The 19,864-nt window shown below is 42.9% G+C and overlaps 1 protein-coding gene across 6 annotated transcripts in view; it reads left to right on the forward strand.

The window, feature by feature from the left end:
- Positions 1–19,864, forward strand: part of Raly (RALY heterogeneous nuclear ribonucleoprotein) — an 82,233-nt gene that overhangs the window by 57,255 nt on the left and 5,114 nt on the right. For 4 of the 6 annotated variants that reach the window (XM_042276558.2, XM_042276555.2, XM_042276557.2 and 1 more), the window contains 3 exons: positions 15,881–16,145; positions 18,493–18,565; positions 18,735–18,782. In XM_042276558.2, coding sequence (XP_042132492.2) covers positions 15,890–16,145; positions 18,493–18,565; positions 18,735–18,782 — 377 coding nt within the window. In that variant the 5' untranslated portion in view covers positions 15,881–15,889. The remainder of the gene's footprint in view (positions 1–15,880; positions 16,146–18,492; positions 18,566–18,734; positions 18,783–19,864) is intronic. The other 2 variants (XM_042276560.2, XM_076570952.1) reach the window with 1 other exon arrangement.

Here is a 19,864-nt window from a genome sequence, read left to right on the forward strand (position 1 = left end):
ACTGGAAGGAAATAATAGCACATTGATAAGTCATGAATATACTATAAGAAAAATAGAGGTTTATGTGGGTTTTGGGGGGCAGGGTGCATGGTAATTTCAAATAATAGGCATTAAATGAAGCAAGTCCTTATTCAAATGGCTGGATAGGCTGGAGGACAGAGTTAGCCACTAGCCGACCACAATTAACCACGGAGGTTTTGAAGACTGAGAGCAGACAGGAGAGGACGTAGTAAGGCAGGAGGAAGGGGGTCTGGTTCTGTGTGAAAGAAGGCGAGGAACAGGTGGGAAGGGCTGATAGCTGCTCTGTTTCTCTGATGATCTTTCAGGCTTTTAACCCAATGTCTGACTCCTGAACTTTTTTCGGAGTGGAGGGGTTTCAAGACAGGGTTTCTCTGTGTAGTTTTGGTGCCTGTTCTGGATCTCGTTCTTAGTCCAGGATGGCCTTGAACTCACAGAGATCCACCTGGCTCTGCCTCCCAAGTGCTGGGATTAACGGCGTGCACTACCACCACCTGGCTTGACTCCTGAAGTTTTATTGATAAAGAATAATTAGAGTAATGCTTCCGTCCTTAAAGCTTTATTAGGGATTTGGACTTGATTCTTGATAGTGCATGTATTTGTGGCCTTAGTTGCACAAGAAACAAAAGGAGCTGTAATCCCAGCCCTCTCAGCTGACTGAAACAAAATTGCTACAAATTGAAGGCCATTCTGGGCCACAGAGTGAGACTCTATTGTCTGACTTTTTTTCTGGGGAAATGTGAACCAAAGTCTGTTTGCTCTAGGCAGGGCACCAATAACAGACTAGTTTAGTGACACAGTGAGTTCATTGTGGGTAACTTACTAGGGTGTAGGTAGGTGCGGTAGCAGCAAAGCCCACGCCTGCATAGATGGTGATTCTGGAGCTCCCTGCACAGTTTATGGGTAGCTCAGTGTGGCAGAATTCTCTCCCTGGCAATTGTTACTGTTTATTTAACCTGGACACAGGCGTGTGGATCTTGGAGGTTTTAGGTCTTTCTGAGCCTTATGAATTTCCTTTGCTTCATGAGTCTATGAGTCATTATTGTCATCCCCCAGCCCCCCTAAGTGCTTCAGTTTGGAGGCAATAGCTTTTCAACAGGGCTAGAGAGGGCTCAGTGGTTTAGAGTGCTCATTGATCTTATTGAAGATCTGAACTCAGTTCCCAGCACCCATGTTGGTGTGTTCACAACCACCTGTAACTCCAGCTCTAAGGGATCTAATGCCCTTGGTGTGGTATTTGTAGGTACTGCACTTGCATGCGTGTGCGCGCGCGCACACACCCACTTCATTTTTTATTTTATCTTTTTAAAAAAGAAACTTTTATTGCATTAAAACAATGAAATAAAATAACAATTGCATTATTCTGAGTTGTCCTCTTTGTGCCAAACATATGACACTATGGGATGATTTCTTAGAGCCTGTGTTAGTCAGTTATTCTCAGAATAAAACCTAAGGTAAGTTAACTTATTTTTAAAAATGTCTTGAAGTTTGGTGGTTCTAACCTATGGTCAGTTGTTCTTTTGCTTTGTGCCTGTGGCAGGAATGCACAATGAACCGTAATTGCTGACAGGACAATCCAGGCAGCAAGGATCTCCTATCTCTCAAAAGTTCAGTCACCACCTAGTAATCCCATTCCCAGAACCAAAGCCTTTAATGCATGGGTCTTTTGTCGAGGGTGGTGGGAGTGTGGGGCATTCACCATCTAAACTATAGCTGAGTCCTAAATTACATTTGACTCAGCACTCATAGCTCCACCTGATTGTGGGAAATTAAAGAACAAAACCACAGCCATGAGTGCATTGTTGTCTTTAGGATCAGGCCTTTTATGAGGCTGTTAGGGATGGTGGTCAGAATTTTCAAGAAGGATTGTTGTAATGAGGAAAATATTGATTCTACTTGGAAGGATTTTAATCAGCCCTTATACTTGAGAGAGGCAGCACACTTGGTTGCAATGCCAATTTGTACTATCCTGTCCTGCTTCCAACTGCCTGCCTGCCTGCCTGGGTGGCTCTGCCTGTGAAGACTTTCCATCTTTAGGGGGTCTTCTTTCCAGCAGCTACATAGCACACTCAGGTAACACGGCATGAGATCTCTTTCTACCTTCACAACACCTATACTGCACTGGGGCAGGACAGAAATTTTACTTCCAAGTCAGGGGACCTTGAGGTTTTTGTTTTGAGACCAGGTCACACTGTAGCTGGGTCTGGTAATCTATCTGCCTTAGTCTTCAGGGGGTGGAGTAGGGTAGTAATGGGAGGGTCACACTGGGATTAGAGGTCTGCACTACCCCACCTGGTGGGGAACCTTGTGCTTTGAAGAAGTTAAAATAGCTTCCCAAGGTCTCTTAGCTAGTAGAGGTGGGATTTAGACCCTAGGGTTAACCTTCGGCCTGATAAGGGGTGAGTTAGGCACCCTCTCTGTTATTTTTTACTTTCTCTAGTATAGACCCCAAAGGGTTGACGTGCACAACTGTGGCACAGCCCTGTGCAGTAATTGGAGTAGCCACGGACTGTAGAAATTCCAGCAGATACTGAATGAACAGGGATGCCGTACACTTTCAACCCTCAAGGCTTTCTTGTCCATATAGAGGCTAATCTGTGTGTCTGGTTCTCAAGGCACAAGGAAGCCTTTTGGGGGATCTTGGTTTAAGGGCACTTTTCCTGTTCTCCTCAACTTGGATTCTTTGTAGACTCTCTATGCTGCTTTTTTAATTTCAGGTACTCATTCATTCTTTATCCATTGAACACTTGATAGACACCCACTCCTGTGACGTTCAGAACCATCCTTGTGATGTTAGAATATACGTTTCTACTGGAATTTGGCGACCCATTTGAAGAGTCTTGATTGTACCCTGTAGCTAGAGTTTTCCTGCCTTGCCCACAGTCAGTACAAATCCTTGTCACCCGCCAGTCCCACAGCCGCTCAGACCCAACCAAGTAAACACAGAGACTTATATTGCTTACAAACTGTATGGCCGTGGCAGGCTTCTTGCTAACTGTTTTTATATCTTTTTTTTTTTTTTTTTTTTGGTTTTTCGAGACAGGGTTTCTCTGCGTAGCTTTGCGCCTTTCCTGGAACTCACTTGGTAGTCCAGGCTGGCCTCGAACTCACAGAGATCCGCCTGGCTCTGCCTCCCGAGTGCTGGGATTAAAGGCGTGCGCCACCACCGCCCGGCTGTTTTTATATCTTAAATTAACCCATTTCTATAAATCTATACCTTGTGGCTTACCGGCGTCTTTACATGCTGCTTATCCTGGTGGTGGCTGCTGGTGTCTCTCCCCTTCTTCCTGTTTCCCCAGTTCTCCTCTCCCCTTGTCCCACCTATACTTCCTGTCTGGTCACTGGCCATCAGTGTTTTATTTATATAGAATGCTATCCACAGCAGTACCCAGTGTAGTACTGCTCTCCTTCATCATAGTTTGATTCTAGATTACCGTTAAAGTAAAGCTGGCCACCTGTCTTGTCATAATCACAAGGAAATTTTTTATAAGTTCTAGCAGTAATAATCATGGTCGGAGGAGCTAATGTATGCATGCTTTGTTTGTTTGTTTTTGAGTGCTAGGATTAGAGGCCTGTTCTACCAAATCTAACCTTATTTGCATGCTTTGTAATGTTTTGGAAGCTTACATTAATTCAGTTGCTGTATCTTCCAACAACCCTTTTGATATGTACAGCTACCCCTATTTTAAGGTGAGATATCTGCACAAATAATGTAACATATTTTGGAGGCTGGAAAGATGGCTCAGTGGTTTAGAGTACTTGTTGCTCTTGGAAAGTACCTGGGTTGAGTTCCCAGTACCCACAGGATGGCTCACAAAAGAATTAGCATATTTCTTGAAGGTTACATCACACAACTAGTTCAGTAATGGGATGAAAGGATGTGGTTTCAAAGATTACTCTTGACTACAGTTCATGGTTTCTTACAAGGAAAGTGTTGTCTTTTGCTTGATGGCAGGCTGTGTGGGCCTTTTTGTTTGTTTGTTTGTTGCTAATTTTTTGAGACGGGCTCTACATAGCCTTGCTATCTTGGAACTCACTATGTAGATCAGGTTCACCTCAAACTCACAGAGATCTGCTTGTCTCTGCTTCCTGCAGTGCTTGACTTAAAGGCATACACAATCATGGCCAACTTATTTTTATCTATCTATCTATCTATCTATCTATCTATCTATCTATCTATCTATCTATCTATCTATCTATTATTTTTATCTATCTATCTATCTATCTATCTATCTATCTATCTATCTATCTATCTATCTATCTATCTATCTATCTATCTATCTATCTACCTACCTACCTACCTACCTACCTACCTACCTACCTACCTATCATCCATGCATTTATATCTATCTGTCTGAGACAGGGTTACTCAGTGTAGCTTTTGGAGCCTGTGCTGGAACTCACTTTGTAGACCAGGTTGGCCTCGAGCCCACAGAGATTCACCTGCCTCTGCCTCCCAAATGCTGGCATTAAAGGCGTGTACCACCACTGCCTGGCTATTTTAATTTTTAAAATACATTTTTTAAAGATTTTCTTTTATGTGCTTGAGTATTTTGCCATCATGTATCTTTACACCACATCTGCAGTGCCCATTGAGGCCAGAAGAGGGCATTGGACTTCTTGGTACTGGAGTTTTTAGATCCCTTGTGGATGTTGGAAATTGAACCTGGGTCCTCTGGAAGAGAAGCCAGTACTTTTAACTGCTGAGCCGTTTCCAGCCCAGGCAATGCATTTAATGCCAACTCAACAGCAAGTTGTTTCCGTCCCTTTAATGTGTCTTGTTAGTTCTGGTTGTACTAGAAATAACACTAGGTATGCTTTGTTAGAGCAAGGGGGGAGAAAGGCAGGGTGTGGTGGTGAGCTCCAGGATAACCAGGGCTGCATAAAGAGATCCTGTCTTTAAAAAAGAAAAAAAAGGAAAAGAAATTCTTAGAGCAGAAAGAAATTTGCACACTGAAAATTTAGCCACATATAGAGAAGGTACAAGGTATACATGTAGCTCTCATATACATTCTTGGCTAGCCACACTCTTAGGTATATAGTTGCTTTGGGGAGTTAATTTGGTGTTCCTCTTACTTTTAACTTCCTGGATGAAAAGAGAGGTTGATGTACCAACAACTGAACAAAACAGAGGTTAGAGACAACTCCTTTTTTTCTTTTGGTGTAGAGAGAAAATGAGAAATATCATTCTTCTGGAATATGTCCTCTTCTCAGGCCTTCGGCACCAGAAGGTTGTTTTAGTCCTTGGTAAACCTAAATCATCTTCCCCATACATGGCCTACAGAGTAGATGACCAAGATAAATCACCTCTAGAAGAGTATGTCCCCAGCCTGCCTATTCTCTTTGCTCTTAAAAGGATGGTGATGACAATTTTTATGAAGTAGTCTTGACACCAAAGTCTAAAACATTGAAGCTAAATGACTTGAAAGAAATGAAATTAATTTCTTTCTTTCTTTTTTTTTTGCTTTGTTTTCATAGTTTGATAGGGCAGAGCCCTTATTTAAATTGTAACCCATCTGTTACTGCTAGTTCACTCTAAGTATGAAAATTAAGAGTAAATACTTAGAAATGCTGGTTGCTTGACATTTTCTTGTATCAGTACTTACAAATAATAGATTAGAATTTTAAAAAACTGATCCTTCATGAATAGTTTTGAGAAATACTGGCTTACTTGGTTTGTGTGATAAAGTGGAAAAGAGCTTCAGTCTTCTTGTCTATTAAACTGTCAATACCTACCTCAAAGAGTGGCTTTATAGATGATTTGATAGTAAATACTTGGGTTACTTAATATATGTGTCTGCCACTGCACTGCATGCACATTACTGAATCCTCTCCACCACTCTGAAGGGAGTCTACACTCACTCATTTTTCTGAGACTGGGTAGCTTATAGGGATCTGGATGGAGCTGTGCTGTTCTCTGCGTAGCATGTGCAGGAACTCCTCCTTGTCCCTCTCCTTTTTCTGTGTCACCAGAGGTAGAGTTCTGATTCTACCACTAACCTGACTTAGTTTTGACCTTAAGCAAGTCACTTTGTCTGGTTCTTAATTCTCTCTCTCTCCCCCCAGAGGACCAAATATTCTCATATTCTCTCTCTCTCTCTCTCTCTCTCTCTCTCTCCTTCCCTCCCTCCCTCTCTCCTTCCCTCCCTCTCCCCCCCCCAGAGGACCGAACCCTCCCCCCCTCAGCAGAGGACCGAACCCAGCTCTGCCACTGAGTTAAATTCCCAACCCCAATAGAGGTTTTTCTAAAGGTCCTTTAAGTTCGTTTTTTTTTTTTTTTTTTTTTTTTTTTTTTTTTTTTTTTTTTTGGTTTTTTCGAGACAGGGTTTCCCTGTGTAGCTTTGCGCCTTTCCTGGAGCTCACTTGGTAGCCCAGGCTGGCCTCGAACTCACAGAGATCCGCCTGCCTCTGCTGGGATTAAAGGCGTGCGCCACCACGCCCGGCTTAAGTTCGTTTTATCTGAACATCCTAGGTACTTTATCTTCTACCTTTCCTCTGGAGGATCATGTTTCATATTGTTTACCTGATATATATATATATATAGTCTTATTTCCTCATCTGTTTATCTTATGCAGTCTCTAACCTGACTACTTTGAGACAACCAATATAGTACTATGAAACGTGTCTAAAGTAAACCACCAAGGTTAACATAAGGTAAGGGTGTAAGGGGCTGACTCAAAAGTCAGGAAAAGTACTCTTGTCTACTGTTACTCTATGGGACTTGGGCCTAGGGCAGCCCTGCCAGGCCTGAGTAATGGTTGCAGCCTGGAGCAAGGTTTTCCATGCGCTGTACTGGGCTCCAGTAATTGGAACATGGCACTTTGCAACTTATAATGGATAGCAGAACGAGAGGGGCGTTTGTCACTGACTGACTTCCCTGCAGGAGAAAGGCTCATAAGTCACAGCTGACAAACCCTTTGATGACTTTTAAACTTCATTTACAGCAAAGAATAGCTATAATCAAGCAACAGCAAGCAGTGACTAATCTTGCCACATTATCACTGTGAGGAGCCAGCCTCATGAGGCATGAGAAGTGGGAGGGGGCCATTTTGCAATTTCTCAGTGAGTGCTGATTGGCTCTCGGGCTTGTAAATATGCTCTAGGAAGAACTGCATGAATTTGCCTAAAGGATCAGAAGCTGACCAACCCTAGACTCAGCATTGAAGCCATCCATTCTTGGCCAAGGTTAAAAGAACCAACTCTGGTCTTACTCAGATTTGTGCCAGCTCTGGCTTAAATAGGACTAAGTACTAACTTATCTTTGGTTACATTGAACATACACCATCTGCCTCAGTAAGAGACTTAAATGACAACACATGATTACCCATGTATACAGACCTGGAAGCGTCTTTTGTGCTCTAAAATTTAATGTTTTATAATGTTCCAGAGAATGACCTATGATAGACATATTTTTGAACAAGTGAGCTAAGTAATATAGCAATCTAAAATAAAAGAATAAATAGCAAATGATAGATAGATACATAGATAGATGATAGATAGCCAAGCAAAACATATTATCAGATTCTCAAAACATCCAGCAGAAATTGACTGGGGAAGCCTCTTAGAGTTCCCAATAGAGTGAGTCCCTAGTAGTGTCCCCTTGAGTGAGGGTTCCAAGTGAAAGAACAAACAGCAGCAGATAGAGAAAATATCATCAAATTGGATACTCACAGATCTACCAGAAACGGATTGGGGAAGTTGAGACAGGCAGCTGTGCTTTCTCTCCATGGCTGGACTTGGGGCTTCTCTTTCCCACTGCAGGTAGTTTTGTATTGTGGGATAAATGGTAGCTACCTCTGTTGGGATTGTTTTACCTTCTAGCTATTCTCAAAGTCAAGTAGCTTTACTTTGGGGTTGTTTTGTACGCTTTCTCTTTGTTACAGCAGAGTTAAGGGGACCAACTTATCTCCAGACAAGGGGCCTTGGAGGACACTCTGAGACAAACATGCTTGGACTGAAACAGCAAGGGAACTCTGATTCCAGGACTAGCTTCTCAGTGAGCTCAAGTAGCACATGGCAATTTACCAGTATGATGAGTATCGTATGAGGTCGTATGAACATGACTGGTAAAGCCAAGATCATTCTTGTGGATGGAGAAATCACTGAGCGTGATCTCATGCAGAAGGAAGAACATCAGTGATCAGACAAGCTGCAGTCTTCCCACTCTGATCATGCCGATTACTGTGGGTCTGAGACTCAGTTGCTTGTTAGTTTTTTATTTGTCTTCCTTTGTGGTACAGGGGAGAGAACCCAGAGACTTCATGTATGCCCAGCAAGTACTCTACTACTGAGTTACATCTCCAGCCAGAGACTCGGTTTTTTAACCTGCAGAGTGAAAAGGATACTGCTCATTTCATTAGGTTGATCAGGATCATCCTGAGGAGTCACTTGTGTAAAGTTTCCACATGTCTTGGTTGAAGTTGCTGTGTATTGTATTCTTCTTCAAGACAAGAATAAATATTCGTCTATCGGGAATAGGAGACAGTAACAAAGATGTTCTCCCATTTCAAACTTTCTCCAGCCCTACTCTGTATATATATTTATAGAAGCAGGTGAGGGAGGGTGAGTTTGAAAGACATGCTTCTGTATATTGTTCTTACAGTTTCTCTCCCCCCTCCACACACACATACCCCAATGATATTTTGTTTGTTGTCTAAAAAATAAAGCTTGTTTGAAGATCAGAGTGTGGAGCTAAGCCACTAGTTAGCCATAGAAGCCAAGCAATGGTGGCACACTCCTTTGATCCCAGTATTCGGGAGGCAGAGGCCGATGATCTCTGAGTTTAAGGCCACCCTGGGTTACACAAGATTGATCCAGTCTAAAAGGGAAACAGCCAGGCAGTGGTGTCAAGTACCTTCCATCCCAGCCCTGGGGATCTCATGCCTTGAATCCCAGCACTGGGGAGGTGGAGACAGGACGCGATGTGGCTGGGCGGAGAGAGGAATATAAGGCAGCAGGAGACAGAAGCTCACTCCCCTTCTGCCTGAGGAGTCCATAGAGGTGAGAAGTCTTGAGTGGCTGACTCCTGATTTTTCAGCATTTACCCTGATATCTGACTCCGGGCTTTTATTATTAAGACCAATTAGAATTTGAGCTACAGCAGTCAGTACTCTTTAACTGCTGTGCCATCTCTCCAGCCCCCTGACTTAAATTTCCTTAAAATTTACATTCATTTATTTAGTCAGTCTGTGGGTGCACGTTGGGAGTTCAGAGAATGGGTTCTCTTCCCTCTGCTGTAAATGTCCCATGGATCTCACAAACTCCGGTCTTCAGGCTTGATGGCCAGTGCCATTACCAGCTGAACCATCTCTCTGCCTGCTGGGCACTGTCTCTGGCCATAGCAAAATATCTTAATTCTGCTTGGTAGTTGAGGATTCTGAGGCCTAGCAAGTGTGAGAGACATGGCCAAGCTCATAAATTGACAGGGCTAGATCTGGAACTCAGTCCTACCTGACTCCAAAGTTTATGCTGTTTTTGCTATTTCATGTTTTGTTTTTTCGGAAAAACAAAACTAACAACAGTAACAAAAACCGGGTTCCCAAAAAAGGCTTTTATTTTTATGTTTTGAGGCAGGGTCTTAACTATGTAGCCTTGGTTGGCCTGGAACGAGTTCCAGGCTGGACTTGACTTCAGAAATATACCTGCTTCTGCCTTCCAAGTGCTGGAATTAAAGATCCATGCCACCGTGTCTGGTGAAAGGCGGCTTCTTGACAACCAAGAGAGCAGTCTCTACTTGGTTTCTCAGCAAGGCCAATACAGGAAACACTCAAAAATGATTGTTGAATGTGAGGAATAGGAATTGGGCAGTAATAGAAATAGGTATAATCCTATATCTTTTCGTAATTTGTTACAGATACAACAGAGCACTTTCAAATTGATTAGCCTATTCAATCACTGTACTGATCTGAAAAGATAATCAGGAAGATGCTTTCTATTTCAGAATAAGGGTGTCATTGTTTGTAGAAATCCCATGACTTGTTTCACATGAACAGCCAAGCCAAAGCGGAGTCTTATGGGTCTGGAGCCAGTTCAGCTTGTACTTCCATGCCTCTAGAAGCCTTCTGTGGTTGGCCAGACGAGAGCTGGGAGTTTGTCATGGGAGTGGAAATTGTCAGTGCTACTTGGGAAATTAGTCCTGTCTGGCCAGCAGTGATCATTTGGGCAGTGTTAATGAGTGGGGGCTGACGAGTTTAATGAGATTAATAGATGTTCTGTCATCCATGGCTGCCTGGTAACCAGGATCTCTGGACTAAGGAGTCCCTAGACAATGATCCATCTAATTGCTTGCCTTTCTCCAGAGATAGGCTCCTATCACTGACAGCAAGTTACTGCTTGCTTTCCTTAGGGTTATCTGATGTCAAAGGCAGAGTGAAACCAGAAGCAACCCAACATGACTGGCTAAAACTGACTAAGTAGCATTGGGACAACAAGACCAAGAGTAGCAGCTCCTCCTTAGAGGTGACCTTTCCATGAGGAACAGCTCCAGTGCTGGGCAAGTTTCAAACACTAGACCTAATTTAATGTGAGAGGTGGGATTGGAAGCCTGACGAGGGAGGTGTGGTAGAGTCAGCCAGGTTTACAGTAGGTGAGTCTAGACTGTAGAATGTCAGGTCCCCTCACTAGCTGTTTGCCCTTACATAAGTCATATAACTGAAAAAATCTTGAGCCTTTAAAGGGAGAGGGGTGATTAGCAATGATATTATTTTAGTCCTTTCATGGTTTTATGATGAAAATTGATATTTATGAACAAGAAATTTATTCCTAAAATAAATTTTAGAATCCAAAATGAAGGTATCTGGTAAGTGTGCCTGTGGTTCCGGGACAAGTCATTTTGTTCTGTTCTTACATTGTGGAAAGGGACAGGTAGTTCTCAGGAGACTCTATATTATAAAGGTACTAAAACCCATTTTTGCAGAGTTGGCTCTTAGGACCTAATCACCTTCTAAAGACTCCATTGCCTTCTGCCCTTACATAACCCTGGGCATATCTGAGTGGTTAAGAAAGAAAACTTGCTATCAGTGATAAAGATAACCAATTCTGGAGAAAGCTAAGCAGTTTGCCCATAAGTATCTACTGCCTCCTTGCCTTAGCTGGTCCTGGTTACCAGGCAGCTAGGGATGGACAGAAGGTCTGTTGATCTCTAAGGTCTGGCTACTATGTTTTCACATTGGGAATTAGGTTTCAACATAGACTTTGAAGGAAGAATGAGATTCTAAATGCAGAGCCTCACAGACATCCATGGCATTCACAAAAGTCCTGTGCAAATTGAAGAATTGGAGGATCGAGGAAGGACATGGAGGGGGGCGTGTAGTGGTATTGTGTTCACCAAAATATTGTGTACCTTAATAAACTTACCTGGGGTCAGAGAACAGACAAGCCACTAGTTAGTCAGTGATAGCACACGCCTTTAATCCTAGCATTCCAGAGATAGAAATCCCTCTGGATCTCTGTGAGTTCAAGGCCACATTGGAAATAGCCAAGCACGGTGACACACACCTTTAATCCCAGAAACCCAGCCTTTAATCCCAGGGAGTGGTGGTAGAAAGGAGAAAGATATATAAGGCGTGAGGACCAGAAACTAGAGGATTTTGGCTAGTTAAGATTTTGGCTGGTTAAGCTTCAGGCTTTCGAGCAGCAGTTCAGCTGAGAGCCATTGGGATGAGGACACAGAAGCTTCCAGTCTGAGGAAACAGGACCAGCTGAGGAATTGGCAAGGTGAGATAGCTGTGGCTTATTCTGTCTCTCTGATCTACCAGCATGGACCCCAATAACTCGCCTCGGGTTTGATTTTATTAATAAGAACATTTAAGATTCCTGCTACAGGGGGGAGAGAGAGAGAGAGGGGGGGGGAGAGAGAGAGAGAGAGAGAGAGAGAGAGAGAGAGAGAGAGAGAGAGAGAGAGAGAGAGTGAGTTTGAGATGAGTAGTCTTGCCCTAGAGACTGTTACCTCAGGAAATTTTGCACACACACTCTGGCCCCTGTGGATGCCTGGTTTGTTTGTTGTTTTTCAGTCAGATCTGAATTCCAGTTGTGACTTTGTCTTATTAACTAATTACTTTGTCTCATTTTCCTATTTAAAATAAATCTTTACGTGAATATCAAATGAGAAGAGATGTATAAAGCTCAGAATCAGAGGCTCCTTTTACTGCAGTGGATTTTGGGGAGATTCTCCATTATCCAAAATTTAGGAGTTGAAGGTACCTTTTAGGACTTTTGTATGTTTGCAAAGCTCTTTGGTTTTTTTCCTAGTGTTGGCTTTTGTGTTCTAGAACATAGTTTCTGTCTGAAATACTTGAACTTGGGAAAACGGTTCGTTTTTTGCCAAATTTCTGTTCTTACTAACATGAAGAAGCTGGTCCATCCCTTTGAGCTGTAATTGCATTTCAAAGCTATTGTCCCTGGTGGGGGTTTAATTAGTTTAAGGCTCCAGCTTTTAAGCAGTTGTTTATCTAGCAAGTGAAAGTGAAGACATTGGCCTAGGAGGCAGCTCCCTCTAGTTTTCCTCCAGCATAGCAGTGTCTTTGAGATTCTGTCTTTGTTTTCTGCTCCATGCTTTCCTGGATGCCCATCTCACTTAAAGGAAAAATAGAATACAAAAACCTAATCTTATAGGGTATGATAGCCCATGCTTGTAATTTTAGCGTTTGGGAAGTAGAAGTAGAGAGATAAATTCAAGGCCAGCTTAAGCTGTATGAGACTCTATCTTTAAAGAGAGAGGCGGTGGGCTGTGGGGGTGGAGAGGGAGAAAGGCAAAAAACAACAACAACAAACTATATTTAGAGCTAGAGGACACCCCAAACCTGGGGCCGGCTTTAATCTTGGCTGTTCTGTTTATGAACCAGAGTTCCTGCTAATCTGACATTACAGATGTCTCTAATGTGGTTGTTGTATGACCTCCCCAGGCCCACCATCCACCTCTCCTCCTCAGCTTTTGTTTTGTTTTTTGAGACAAGGTTTCTCTGTGTAGTTTTGGTGCCTGTCCTGGATCTTGCTCTGTAGACCAGGCTAGCCTCGAACTCACAGAGATGCGCTTGGCTCTGCTTCCCGAGTACTGGGATTAAGGGCGTGCACTCCTGCTGCCCGGCTCAGTTAACGCAGTTTATAAAACCAGGTTTGGTTGACAGTGGGGAGCAGCTTACCAAGTTAGTTACGTGCTTTTTGCTGAAAAGAATATTGGTATTTTTAGGATCCCTACTTGGAGATACATGGAAATCTTGAAAAAATCCAGGAAAAGGCTAGATGTGGTATTACATGCTGGTGATTTAGCAGCCACATGCATATGAAAGCATGTGACTCGTCTTGGTATCCTAAAAGTGTGCTCCAGTCTGATCATGACTCATCTAGAATGGCCCCCTAGTGGTGGTGTTAATGAGATGGACAAATACATACTAGTTGTACTAGTTAGTATTTGGTCTTGTAAAGGCCTCCACAGTTTGCAAAGTTCTTTTATATGTATTGTCCCAAAGCTCAAGAGAGGAGAAAAGATTGGCAGAGCCAAGCCTGTGAGTGCTGGTCCCTCCACAGTGCTCCTTCGCAGAGGTGCTCAGTGAGTGCTTCCTGGGCAGTTGGGCTGGAGGCTCCTAACAGTCTGAGGGAATCCACCACTGTCCTGTCCTTGTCACGTAAATGCAGAGCCAGCAGCCATTACATCTGAACTATCATCTCTCCTTCCCTCTTTCTCAGTCCACACCCTGGGCCTGGTTGTCTCCCTCCTGCCAAACAAAGTAGCATCTCTCTGCATAGTTTTAAGCAGGATGAGTTAGCATCTAATGTCACATAGGCACCTTATAAAGTTTGTTTGTGGATAGACAAGGAATTAACCTTTGAATTACTTTCCATCCAGGTAGGAGGATTGTTGTAGCTGAAAAATGGGGAAGCATTAAACATTTCTTGTTGTTTATGGAAAGTGTATTGGATGTGTTCTTGGATATCTCCTTGTGTCCTTCACTGCTTTATAAATGTTGGTGTAAAAGTAAATTTAGTAGCAAGAGCCTGTCTCGTCCAAGTCAGTTCTATAGCTCACACCAGCCTCTTCATTAGTAGATGCGATATAAGCTCTGAGCCCCTGCTTTAGGATAGTACAAAAAGATAACATTTCTTCAGCTTGCATTCCTACTTAATTCTCTGAAAAGAAGCCCCTACCCCTCAGTATTAGGCAGAATAAACAGGCCGACTGATGGTTTTTATTTGTTTTGCTTGGAGACTTATTTAGTACCTTCTGAAACTACTCTAGGAGATAGATTGGAATTGCATGAATACAGGGCCAGGAAGTACAAAGGCCAAGATCAGACCACAAACCTTACCTACTGGAATTAACATCCTTTTCCCTTTTTCTTGGGCCTTATGCCAGGGTGCAACTGTTCTGCACAAGGGCTCTGTGGGGTAACATAGATTTTATTTACTTATTTTTGAAGACTGAGTCTTTCTGGTTTTCCTGAAATTTACTATGTAGACCAGGTTGGCCTTGAACTCACCTTCCTCTGCCTTCTGAGTGCTGGGATTAAAGGCATGCTCCATTGTGACGAACAGGGTATACATTTTAAAAAGTTAAGTACAGGGGCATGCACTTGTAATGTCAGTGCTGGAGGAAGCAGACTTAGGCTTGCTGGCTGGTAAGGTCAGGTACTTAGTAAAGAAAAAGCAGGTGGACTGTACCTGAGACATGATACCTCAGTTTGTCTACGGACCTGCGTATAGACACACTCACAAGAGTAGTTGCAAACTCGTTTGTAAGCTGAACTGATTCTTAGTCAGTGTAAAGTGAATAACTGATTAAATTCTAAAGACCATTCTCGGGTAAATTCGTTATCTCAACTATTTAAGTTGGTTTTAACTCTAGGAAGCAGTGATGGAGCTGACAGAAATGGTCTTTAAAAGTGTTTAGATGCCTCTTGTTAGCAAGTTAACAATCTTAACAAAAAAATTTTAGCAGAGTCTCGGTTTCTGGTAAAATAATCTATATTCATCCATGAGTTCCTTAGCCTACAGTGGCTACCTGGTAAGCTGTGTAAGCACACTTTTTACAGAGTGGCTAGCTTTAGACTTTCTTTAGACTTTACTGGCTGAGTTAGGAAAGATGAAGTACATCGAGATCAGACTAAGCTTCTTTTGTTTGTTTCTCAAGACAGAGTTTCTCTGTGTAGCTTTGCGCCTTTCCTGGAACTCACTCTGTAGCCCAGGCTGCCCTCGAACTCACAGAGATCTGCCTGCCTCTGCCTCCCAAGTGCTGGGATTAAAGGCGTGGGCCACCACCGCCTGGTGCATTTTTATTTATTTATTTATTTTTTTAAATAGCAACTGTTCTCTAGCAAAAATCTCTTGAAATTACCATGTGTCCTTTTCGTGACAGTTCTGCATTGGAGAAACAAAAAAAAAAGGTAGAAAATTATTAAATTTAGTTTTTTAATGGGGTAGCATTTGTGATATTTTAAAAGATACAGGGTTTAAAAAAAATGGAGTCAGGCCTGGAGAGATGGCTCACAACTCTCTGTAATTTCAGTTTCCTGCTGCAAAACACCAATGCACATAAAATAAAAATAAATAATTTTAAAAAATGGCATCAAGAGACTGGTTAATCCCAGCCTTGCTGTTGACTAGCATTGTGACTTTCCAATATTGGTTTTTCCCATATGCACTATCATGTGAGTACCAAATGAGAAGACATTGTAAAGCACCTAGTATAAGATTAGCAGCAACTCCGGATAACGTAACAAGAAAACAATTCAGGAACAGGAAGGATGGGTGCCATAGGGATGAGAATGTAGAAAGGCAAGGAGCAATCCAGGTTAGTCAGGATATGGGCCATGAACATTCCTCAAGCCTAGCCTGAGAACCCAGTTTCACATTGGCATTATCTTTTCAGGTGTACACCATGTCCTTGAAGATTCAGACCAGCAATGTAACCAATAAGAATGACCCCAAGTCCATCAACTCTCGGGTCTTCATTGGGAACCTAAACACAGCTGTGGTAAAGAAGTCAGATGTGGAAACCATCTTTTCCAAATATGGCCGTGTGGCCGGCTGTTCTGTGCACAAAGGCTATGCCTTTGTCCAGTATGCCAATGAGCGCCATGCCCGGGCAGCTGTTCTGGGAGAGAATGGACGGGTGCTGGCTGGACAGACTCTGGGTAAGTTAACCTCTTCTGTCCTCTGAGTAGCTACTGTCTGGGAGTTTATGACTTCAACAGATATAAATTATATTCTTTTTTTTTTTTTTTTTTTTTTTTGGTTTTTCGAGACAGGGTTTCTCTGTGTAGCTTTGTGCCTTTCCTGGAGCTCACTTGGTAGCCCAGGCTGGCCTCGAACTCACAGAGATCCGCCTGCCTCTGCCTCCCGAGTGCTGGGATTAAAGGCGTGCGCCACCAACGCCCGGCTTATTCTTAATTCTTAAATGATTGCCTATAAGGGATTGTTATAGATGCCGCCTTTCTTCTGCCCTTGCTTTCCCAATGCTTGTTTTTTAAAAAATTATTTTTGTTTCTGGACATGGTGGCATGTACCTTTAATCCCAGCACTTGGGAGGCAGAGGGAAGCGGATCTCTGTAAGTTCAGGGCCAGCCTGGTCTACAGAGTGAATTCCAGGACATCCACTTCTACACAGAAGGATCCTGTCTCAGAAGGGAAAAAGTATGTTTGTTTACACATACACATGTATATATGTAAACCACGGTTCCTGTGTAGAGGTCAGAGGACAACTTTATGGAGTTGGTTCTCCTTCTATCTTTATGTGGGTTCTAAGGATCAAACTCAGGTCAAACTTACTAGGCAAACACCTTTCTCCCTGGTTTTCATAGCCTCTTTTTTTTTTCTCCCCTTAAATTAAAAACATTTTTCATACAATATATTTTGAGTGTTTTTTTTTCCCCTGGTTTTTCGAGGCAGGGTTTCTCTGTGTAGCTTTGCGCCTTTGCTGGAACTCACTTGGTAGCCCAGGCTGGCCTCAAACTCACAGAGATCCGCCTGGCTCTGCCTCCCGAGTGCTGGGATTAAAGGTGTGCGCCACCACCGCCCGGCTTGAGTGGTTTTTTTTTTTTTTTTTTTTTCTCCCCAACTCCTCCCAGTCTTACTCACCAATCTAATTTTGTTTTTTTCTCCCTCTTTCTCTCAAAAAAAAAAAAAGAAAAAAGAAAAAAGAAATTAATAAAAACAAGGAAAATCACATAGCAAAAAAGAGCCAGAGAGATAAAAATGCCAAAATGAAACAAAAAGCCCCCTCTATAAAAAACATACAGAAACCAATGGGTTTAGTTTTGTGTTGGTCAGCTGCTCCTGGGCGTAGGGCCTGCCCTGGTATGTGATTGATAGACCCACTGGCACTGTGTTGGAGAAAACTTATTTTCCTTTTGCTGGGAGATATCAGTTGCAAATAACTTAACCTCTTTTAGTGCTTAGAACTTGAACCTATGGGTCCTATGTGTGCTGCCATGGCCTCTGAGTTCATATGTGCATTAGTCCTGTTGTGTCTGGAATACACTGTTTCTTTGGAGTCATCCCTCACCTCTGGTTCTTAGAATCATTTCCATTTCCTCTTCCTCATAGATCCCTGTGCCTTGAGGGTAGTGGTTTGATGAAGACATCCCATTTAGAACTGTTTGCTGCAAAGTCTCACATTGTTTAGTTCTGGGTCTCTGTGTTAATTCCTGTCTCTTGTAAGAAAAAGCTTCTCAGATATGGGTTGAGCAAGGCATTCGCTGATCTACCCTCATAGCCTCCTGATAACAAGTTTTTGGTTCTAGTTAAAATCCAGATTCTCCATAGAAAGAGATCAGAATGGACTAGTATAACCTGTTACCTCAGTCTCAGGTGATATAGGTTAGAACCCTTTCTAAAAGCTATGAGGAGCTGTGAACACAAGGACTAAAGGGAAGCTGTGTACTCTTGGCGTTATTGATTACACATACATAGGAAATGACTGTTGGTGTCTACCTTACAGTGTTTTTATGTGTATGCTTGCTTGCTCACATCTTTGTCTGTGCTTTAGAAGGTGTGTGTGTATGTGTGTGTGTGTGTGTGTGTGTGTGTGTGTGTGTGTGTGTGTGTGTGTATTATATATATAATATATATATACATATGTATATATGTATTAATGAATATTAGATATGCTCATGTGATTGAATGTGTAGAGAATGTGTGAGCACATACTTTGGCATGTGTGTATGACTTTCTTATCTGGATATGTATATGTAAGGGTGTATATGTGTTCATATATACCTGATTTATATGTATGTACTTGAAAATATGTATTTATATGGTATGTGAAGATTTATATATGTGCCTGAGTGTATATGAGTATGTAACCAGGCATATCCATGTGATGTACTGGTTTCTTCTAATGTTTGAAAATTAAATGTCTGAAGACCTTTGGCTCCCTCACTTCCATGTGTGCACTGTGTAAATACGTGGCGGCACAACGGTGATGTGTAGGCATACTGCTGTCATGTCGGCATTCCAACTCTGCTGCTTCTCTCCACACAGATATCAACATGGCTGGAGAGCCCAAGCCCAATAGACCCAAGGGGCTAAAGAGAGCAGCAACTGCCATATACAGGTGAGGCTCTATGTCTGTTTTTTTGTCTGCATTGGCTGAGTTCCTCTTCACAGAGGGCATAAATGCTGATAGTGACAGTGTGCCGCCGAGCTTAGAATGTAGGAAGACATTTGGAGATGAGGACCTATGGAGAAGTGGGCTGAGTGGCCATCTCCCTTTGTTTTCCTAGTGGCTACAGCTTTGACTATGATTACTATCAAGACTGCTTCTATGCCAGGTGAGCAGGGAAGGGGCGTGTCTAGGCATTAAATAGCCAAACTGGAAGGGTCTTAAGAGATTGCTAGTATAGCTCACAAAGTCCTCCAATTGGGAACTGAAGCACAGAATTGTGAATGGGTCTTTGCTTCACAAATCAGGGCAGAGCTAGGACTAGGGTCTCATTTTGTAAGTGCTCAGGCCAGAGCACTGCTGTCACACCGACTCTCACATTCTGACTGCCTCGCCTCTTCCTAGTCCTGTAGTGTAGGGCGTGCACAGCTAAAGGATGAGCACACCTGGGCAGCCGCAGTACGAAAGCAGGCACAGTGCTTTCACAGGGAGTTCTTGAGCCTTTAAACTCTTGTTCAGTCTCTGTTTCTGCAAGGTGCTCACAACCAGAAAGGAAGCCCACACAGATAGTTTGGTCTGACCCTAGTGACTAGGAGGTCACAGTTATTTGGAGGCCTGAATTAGTCCCTGATGGGTTGTGATCTGCCTTCTATCTCCATCTATCCCCAATCCTACCTAGACTTCAACCTTGAAGTCTATTTCAGAGGCCCCAGCCACATTTGTTTGTTGAGAAGTTTTGCAAACGCATTATCCTCTTTCTTCCATCTGCCTGTTGAGTGTGGGGATGACAAGACTAACCACAGTGCCACCTCCTGGTCATGTGTTTGACTAGAAGTTGTGGTAAAGATTAAATCAAAACCTCTCCTTCCTTCTCCAGATAGCCCAGGGAAAACAGCTTTTCTGAGCCATGTCCTTTGCTGTCAGTGTTTTCAGGAAATAATGTGGTACAGTGGAAAGGGTCATAACCCAGAAGTCAGAAGTCTTGCATGCTAATCTCAGTCTTGCCACTGAATGGCTTATCTGTCTGGGCAAATTCTCCTACTGCTAGTCAGTGAGATGATAGGCTTGTACCAAATGGCCTCAGGACTCCTGAAGCTCTTGCAGTCCTATGATTCGCTGATCATCACCTCCCCTTGTGGGTCAAAATGAAGGATCAGGGATTTGATTCTTTCCCAGAGACTGAATACTAGCTGCCACCAGCTGCAGGACTCTGAACAGGAGCACCAAGAAGTGGGACCTTGAGTTTCCTAG

The sequence above is a fragment of the Peromyscus maniculatus genome, chromosome 4 (genome assembly GCF_049852395.1).
Source record: "Peromyscus maniculatus bairdii isolate BWxNUB_F1_BW_parent chromosome 4, HU_Pman_BW_mat_3.1, whole genome shotgun sequence".
In the NCBI taxonomy this organism is placed as follows: domain Eukaryota; kingdom Metazoa; phylum Chordata; class Mammalia; order Rodentia; family Cricetidae; genus Peromyscus; species Peromyscus maniculatus.